The sequence below is a fragment of the Dipodomys merriami genome, unplaced genomic scaffold (genome assembly GCF_024711535.1).
Source record: "Dipodomys merriami isolate MVZ:Mamm:240054 unplaced genomic scaffold, mDipMer1.0.p SCAF_57, whole genome shotgun sequence".
In the NCBI taxonomy this organism is placed as follows: Eukaryota; Metazoa; Chordata; class Mammalia; order Rodentia; family Heteromyidae; genus Dipodomys; species Dipodomys merriami.
The window spans coordinates 2,069,209-2,076,602 of record NW_027206146.1 but is presented as its reverse complement, the minus strand read 5'-3'; the positions used below and the strand labels follow the sequence as shown (position 1 = coordinate 2,076,602).

Here is a 7,394-nt window from a genome sequence, read left to right as displayed (position 1 = left end):
CCATCATTACAATCAAGAGAATGAGCGCAATTGTCACCTGTGTTTAGCTTGTTCTCTTGTAATGTTCACACTCCCCAGCTCTCTAGGTAACAGTGGTTTCCTTTACGATAAATATTTGCACTTTCTGGAATTTTAAGTTATACTAAAAAATATATATATATATATATATATTTATATATAAACATATATATAAAGTACATATATATGTATATATATGAGTTGCATAATTATTTTGGGATTCAACAATACTTAAGTGAAAAGTTCTTAATGGTGGCTAAGTCAAATTTTGTTCTATGGACAAATCACTAGGGATATTTGTGTCACTTAAGATATTTTGAGTATAAATAAAGCTGCTGTGACTATTTCAGCTTTTATAGGGATACAGATTTATTCGCCTTGTATTAAAATTATAATGCCTGAATTACAACATAGGTGAATGTTCCTCTGGCACAATCATGATAGGAGGAAGGGTGGCCTCTAACTTTTCAAAGAACTCAACATGCAAGTATGGGAACCACTGGCAAAGCTGTGTGCCACCTACCAGATGACAGGAGAGCCAGACAGAACCAAAAGTGAGGTGTGGTTATTTAGTAGATGAAGTAGGAGATTTGGCTCCTGAGTTACCTAGGGAAAGACTGAACAGACAATGATCAGAAGTGGGGAGGGCAAATGATGTTCACCTGAGAGACATGGACATGATGAGCATACATGGGTGCTTACTAAAAGGTAGAGGTTCTTGAACAAAGGAATAAAATCCACTGGGAAGGTGAAACAATGCCATGTCAAAAGAGCTGAGAAACACTAGGTTTAAATCTGAGCCTGAACTAATAATATCTACAATGTGAGGCTTCCTTTATGAAAAAAAATGTACACTGAATGCCCTGGACTTTTTAATACATGTCCTGTACATTCTCGTTCAGACCTGGCCCTCGGCAGGAATGCTGGTGGCTCAAGAGGCCCGGTAGTGCCTCCCATGCTGCTCTGAGTGCTGCTGCTCTTAAGTGCTGGCTGCCTGCCCAGCAGCAGCCTCAAGAGCACACTGAGGATCTGACTCCACTTCAGCTGCAGGGTACAGTTCTAGAGCATGCTCCTCTTTCAGTGTTGTCTGACAGCATGCCTTGCGGAGGTATAATGGGGTTCCTCTAACCAGTCTGTGGCTGCCTCCAGCACTCCTCTGTAACTCAGTATTTCCTTAAATGTCCTAAGTCGCACCACAATCTTAACATCTCGTGGTGTGGCCCTTCAGAATTCAGGGTAGGCAGACGGACCACACCAGGGCAAGTTTCCCCGCATAGCACTGAGCATGGTGCAGCAACTCGTGCCCAGGAGAATCTCACGTTTGTTTCAGAAGCACCCAACTGTCACCCTGTCCTTGACTCTCCTCAGGCTGACCTGAATCCAAGTAGACCAGCAAGGCAAACTGCATCCAGACCAGTAGAGCCACTCTCCTACTCTCCCTTAAGACACATAGAAACATCCTACTCTCCCTTAAGACACACAGAAACACTGGGTTCCTTCACCTTCATGTTAGCAAAATCCATGTTTTGAAAACATACAGCAAACAGAACTCCCAAGAAGATGGTGGCTTAAGTAATAAAGACTTTTATTATACAAACCAGAGCATGGGAGGCAGGTGGTAGAACTGAGGCTAGAACATCCATTAAGTCATGTGACATGAACAAGACACCTGAACTATTCAGTCCACCCTTTGAGTCCTCTAGGCCAGCCTGGGTCAGGTCCATCCCCATGTCATTGGGAAAGAAAGGAGAAGGGAAAAAGAGCTGTCTGCTCAGCTTGCCTCTGTGGACCCTGGGGGAAGCCCAGCTCCACCCGGCTTCACACACCACGCTGGGTGAACAGCACACTGTAGGCGTCACCAGGAGGCAGAGCTGTGATGGCCACAGAACAAGGCAGCACCCAGCAGTGTAGCTACAACATACCTGGGCCTCCTGTGCAGGTCTGGACGGATAAGGTGGCTTGTTAAAGACATGACACCAATTCTCCAGAGTTGTACTGAACAAGGAACTAGCACATCACCAACTGACAGTAATCTGCTAAGATGTTGAGCTGAGTCAATTCTGTTGTTCACTGCTCTCAGCACCGCCTAACAGAGCTAGAGCTTCTCTGTCAATCCTAAGGCCTTACTGGCCTTCATCGACTATGAATTTTCTGGTGTTTAATGAGGCTAGAGCTATGACTAAAGGACTTGCCACATTCGGTGCACTTATAAGGCCTTTCTCCAGTGTGGACCCTCTTGTGCTTAATGAGGCTGGAGTTTTGCGTGAAGGATTTGCCACATTCGCTGCACTCATAGGGCCTCGATCCAGTGTGAACCCTCTGATGTTTCTGGAGACTGGAGCTGTAGGTGAAGAACTTCCCGCACTGGCTGCACTCATAGGGCCGCTCTCCGGTGTGAACTCTCTGATGCTGAAGCAATGCAGAGCTCTGGCTGAAGGACTTCCCGCACTCGCCGCACTTGAAAGGCCGCTCTCCGGTGTGGACCCGCCGGTGCTCCGTGAGGCTGGAGTTCTGGCTGAAGGACTTCCCACACTCGCCGCACTCGTAAGGCCGGGCGCCGCTGTGAACCTTCTGGTGCTTTATCAGGCTGGAGTGGTAGGTGAAGAACTTCCCGCAGTGGCTGCACTCGTAGGGCCGCTCTCCGGTGTGCACACTGTGGTGCTGCAGGAGCGCTGAACTCTCGCTGAAGGACTTCCCGCACTCGCTGCACTCGTAGGGCCGCTCTCCGGTGTGGACTCGCCGGTGCTTAATGAGGTTGGACTTATTGCTGAACAGCTTCCCACATTGCTCGCACTCGTGAGGCCGTATGCCGGTGTGAACCCTCCGGTGCTGAATGAGGCTGGAGCTCTGCCTGAAGGACTTCCCGCACTCCCCGCACTCGTATGGCTTCTCCCCCGTGTGGAGCCGCCAGTGATCGCTGAGGCTGTAGCTTTTGCTGAAGGATTTCCCGCAGTCACTGCACGTGTAGCACCGTTCTCGAGGGAGGGCTTTCTGCTGCTGCTGACCAGCTAAGCGTGTGTGGCTGAGCGTGTCTGTGACTGTCACATAGCTGCAATCAGGCTTTCCACTGTGATGAACGGCTGTCTCGTGACTGCTAGCATCTGACCGCTCCCCAGTGGACGTGGGCTTTTCATGCCAGAGTCCTGCAGTAGCCAGGGACCCCTGGCCGCCACCCCCATCAGGGAGGGCTTCCCCCGACATAGGGGTTTCGCTGACCTTCCCAGAAGAGGCAAGGCCTACACTACTTGTGCTACTTTTCTCTCCCAACTGCTCCTGGTGTGGATGAGTGTCTGCATTGCAACAGAACTGCCTCTGCCAGGCTTCACTTGCCTGCTCACGCTGTGTTCCCTCTGGGCCACATGTGTGCATGATGTCTCTCGAGACTGGGCCCCATGTCACACTGGTATGAGACGTGTGGGGAGACAGACCTTCTCCAGAAGTTCTGGCTTGGGACGCTTCAAAAGCGGCACTCAGCTGAGAAGGTGTCTTTTCATCCTCTGCTCCATGCCAAAAACCTGAAAGCAAGAAGCGCTTGTAAGTGCACACTGCCACTGACAGATGATGAAACCCTCTCATGGAGAGAGCCGTGAGGCAGTGGACACAACCATGTATGGACAGACAGGAGGAAGGGCTGAAAACCTGATTCTGCACAACAGCTTTTATCAGAAACCTTGCTGTTGACACGTTTCTTGTATGGGGGATGATGTGTCTATGTGTGCTGCATGTGACTGCTTTGTTCACACATGTGCTGTTGTAGGATGGTGTGTCCAGGCCCAGGAAAATAGGAGGACTGTGTAAGAATGCATACATACATTGTGACACAATATACTGAGGTCTGTCTTGGAGAATACCACCACAGAAGGAACAGAGAGAACTGGGGAGACATGAACCCCGACGTGTGGGATAAGGTCCAGTGTGGGTTTGAGAATGACAGGTAGTAGAGTGCACAGATGGGGAAGTGCTGTGAAGGACACCTGTGTGAAGGGCCGAGGTCCAGCTCCAGGCAGTCAGGGGTGAGGAACTCACCTAGGGATGTCACCAGGGCTAAGTTCTCCATCATCACATGGCGATACAGGCACTGCTGAGTCTCTTCCAGGAGATCCCATTCCTCCCAGGAGAAGTGGACGGCTACATCTTCAAAGGTCACAGTGCCACGGAGACACTTCCCAAATTACAAAAGCCTCTCTTTAGGACACACAACCAATTCTGCCACATACTTATGCCCAACCCGTTCCCAGGCTCTTCTAGTCAGGGAAGATCCACAGTGTCACGGTCCTCTCAGGCTTACTGGTCATGTGGTACATACGGAGACATATACAACTGAGCTAGGGACTGGGCACGACAGATCTACCCTCCTTCCTTCAGCATTCTTTTCAGACTGAAGGTCAGGGCTCTGGGGCCAGGTGGCTTTTTGGCTGTGTACATCATTTTTTTTTGTCGGTTGTGGGTCTTGAACTCTGGGCTTGGGCACTGTCCCTCAGCTCTTCAGCTCAAGGTGAGCACTCTACCGCTTGAGCCACAGCACCACTTCCGGTTTTCTGAGTAGTTTATTGGAGATGAAAGTTTCACGGACTTTCTGCCCGGGCTGGCTTTGAACCTGTAATCCCCAGAGCTCAGCCTCCTAAGTAGCTAGGATTATAGGCGTGAGCCACTGGCGCCCAGCTACATCACTCTTTAGATACTCATCCCCTGTAATTGCAGACACAGCTCCTTCCCATGGCCATACCCCCTCGCCACCCCACACCACTGACACCTTTGACTTCCCACATGTGGTGTCTTAACCACCACCTCTTCACACTACTGTGGTAACATTTAAATCCTAGGATTGTGGGGATTGCCAAACGCGTTATCTGACACTGAAATAGCGATTTGTTGCACAATTTTATTATACACATGCTGGGAGAGAAGAATATACACCACCCAGCACCACATGGAGGTGAAGAGCAGAAAATCTCAGCAACTGGGATGATGACCAAAAGGCCTCCCCTGGAACCACAACCGACCCATCTCCATGACTTGATGTGTTGGTGGAAGTTGAAACCTGCTACACAGGAACAGGTTGCATTCGAAAGAAAAGAGTTGTCCATGTGGCAGGGACAACAAGCCTCCAGGGAGGCTTGAAGTCACCATTTGCTATAATCCTAGTCTCACTAGATGTCGAGCCACCATGTTATGAGCCCTGGCTCCAACTATCACACTGCGTTCACTGTCTAGAATACCCTGGGCAACCTCACATTACCTCAGACCTGTTCTAAGCTCTCCCACTAGTGGTGGGAGACTCAAATCCTACAAAAGCTGTGTCCCTGGCTCCATTCTTGCTGGAGTTGAGCTGGACACACACATATGTGCTCGCCTCAGCTCCCAGAACCACATCCCACTTCTATTCTGCACGTGTCCAAACTTCTCAACACACAAAGACCAACTGTCCCTAATGCAAATGCACTTCCGGCTAAGTGAATATCACAGATAATCTTATTTACCCTGGGCTGATTTTCCAGGTTGAACTAAACACTCCAAACCTCAAAATCCCAATGAGTAGTGAATAAGTACCAAGTACACAGGGAGTGTTACTGTTCTCAAATACACAACAAATCTGTCCCAGTTTCACATGCCTTCCTCTTTGAAAGTCTATGAAATCTGGCAAACTACTGTATAACACTCTACCTTCATGGCCACTTGCCCCTGTATCAGGATTGTACAACCAATAGCACCACCCCATAAAGCACCAACAGGCAGTCCTCGGCTTCACCCACTTCCCAATCGTCCATAAAGGCTGCCTCCTAAATGCGATCCACTCCCTTAATCCAATAATACCACACTGTAGATGCCTCCATACGCAACCACTTACTGATTCCCACTTACTGATTCTCACGACTGCTGTGTTCAGCTCTTCAATCACACTACTCACTGGTTTCTGAAGCATCTCAGAGTGTTAACATGACCTATCACACCCCGTGACATCCCCATGAATATTACATCTTTACCTTTGTGGACAGAACCTGCATTCCTGCGAAAACCCTAGGTTCATCCCTGAATCATTGCCTCCCTCACTATCCACATCGAAAATCCAACCATCATTTAAAACTCAATTCCAGAAAGTAATCACCTCCCCTAAGCCACAACCCTGGCACGTGCACCTTCACCTGCGCGAGAGGCAGCCTCCACTCGACCTTCCACCATCTGCTACATTCTCCAGACTCGTGCTAGACCACGAAGTCACCTGCTGCTTCTCGCCCGCACCTCCATCATGCAGGACAGACGACTGACTGCTCAAGCGGCCATGGCGACCTCTCGCTAGCCAAGGAACACTGCAAAAAAAAACCACGGAACCGCCCGGGGCCTCGAAGTCCTCACCGACCCTTCCGCTCTGCTCTTCCTTCGGGAAGCTTCTGAGACCTCACAGGAGCCGTCCCGGGCGCCTCGCCCGCTGCCGCACCGCACCGCACCTCAGGCATCACGGCGGAGCCTCGGCCACCAGCCACCCACCGACCGAGCCCGGGCTGCACAGAAACAGGCCACGCGCGCGCATACAGGCCGCGCACGCGCACAGGCCTCGCAGACCGCGCGCGTGCACACAAGCCGCGCACGCGCACAGACCTCGCAGACCGCGTGCACAGGCCCCCTCACCTAGGGCTCCGCTGGGCCGGGGCGCCGCGCTCACCTGGGCCGCGTTCCTCAGCGCGGCCGCCGCCATGGGACTCTGCGGGCGGAGTGGGAGCCCGGGCCTGACGCGGCTTACCGCGAGCCAGCCACGTTGCTGTGAGGCGGACGTCGGCTCCCCGCCATCACGGTCTCATCATCTCTACCGGGAAAATGGCCGCCACAAAGCCGAGGCCGAACTTTCGCCCTCACCCCCCTCTACTACCATGGAAACGCCTAATGCCGAGCTCTCATTGGCTCATGCGCACGGGGGTTAGCACCGAGCATTCTGGGAAGTGTAGTTCCCCGTCAAAGATGGCGCTCTGGTGCTCAGCAGGGGAGGAAGCCCGCGGCGTTGGGAAAGCGTGGCGGGGCTTTGTTCAGGAAGAAGCGGGGCCGGGGCGCGCGGGCCGGGCTGGGAACACCGTCCCCGGGCGTGAGGTGTTTGTGGGGTAAAGGCAGGGTCTGGCCCCGAGGTGATGCAGCCGGTGTGACTTCTGAGTGTTCGACACAGACCGGGAGGCGCCCGCTGTCTCTGCACTTGGGGCAGGAGGTGGCTGAAGTTGGGGGAAGCGTTTTTCTCAGGAAGGCACGCGTCCTGTCAGACAAGGGTTAGGATTTTGTTTTGTTTTGCAGTCCTGGGTCTTGAACTCAGGGCCTGGGCGCTGTCCCTTAGCGCTTCAGCTCAAGGCCAGCGTTCTATCACTTGAGCCACAGCGCCACTTCTGGCTTTTCTG

General features: G+C 51.9%; 1 protein-coding gene across 3 annotated transcripts; it reads right to left on the bottom strand.

The window, feature by feature from the left end:
- Positions 1–276: 276 nt before the first annotated feature.
- LOC138812675 (zinc finger protein 154-like) lies at positions 277–6,840 on the bottom strand. 3 transcript variants are annotated; one of them, XM_070000761.1, is made up of 3 exons: positions 6,646–6,840; positions 4,045–4,180; positions 277–3,533 (listed from the first exon to the last, which is right to left on the bottom strand). In XM_070000761.1, the coding sequence occupies exons 2-3, from the start codon at positions 4,076–4,078 to the stop codon at positions 2,152–2,154; spliced, it is 1,416 nt and encodes a 471-aa protein (XP_069856862.1). In that variant the 5' UTR covers positions 4,079–4,180; positions 6,646–6,840; the 3' UTR covers positions 277–2,151. The 3 variants fall into 3 exon arrangements, with proteins under 3 accessions (XP_069856862.1, XP_069856861.1, XP_069856863.1); XM_070000760.1 differs by having other exon boundaries at positions 6,680–6,840; XM_070000762.1 differs by lacking the exon at positions 6,646–6,840 and adding an exon at positions 6,377–6,509.
- Between the last annotated feature and the right edge of the window lie 554 nt (positions 6,841–7,394).

What these genes read in the sequence shown, in the direction of transcription:
- LOC138812675 (XM_070000760.1), bottom strand. Translation starts at nt 6,712, where the DNA reads ATGGCGGCGGCCGCGCTGAGGAACGCGGCCCAG. An exon ending in CGCTGAGGAACGCGGCCCAG is followed by an intron (nt 4,181 to 6,679) that starts GTGAGCGCGGCG and finishes TAATTTGGGAAG; the next exon opens with TGTCTCCGTGGCACTGTGAC. An exon ending in AGCCCTGGTGACATCCCTAG is followed by an intron (nt 3,534 to 4,044) that starts GTGAGTTCCTCA and finishes TCTTGCTTTCAG; the next exon opens with GTTTTTGGCATGGAGCAGAG.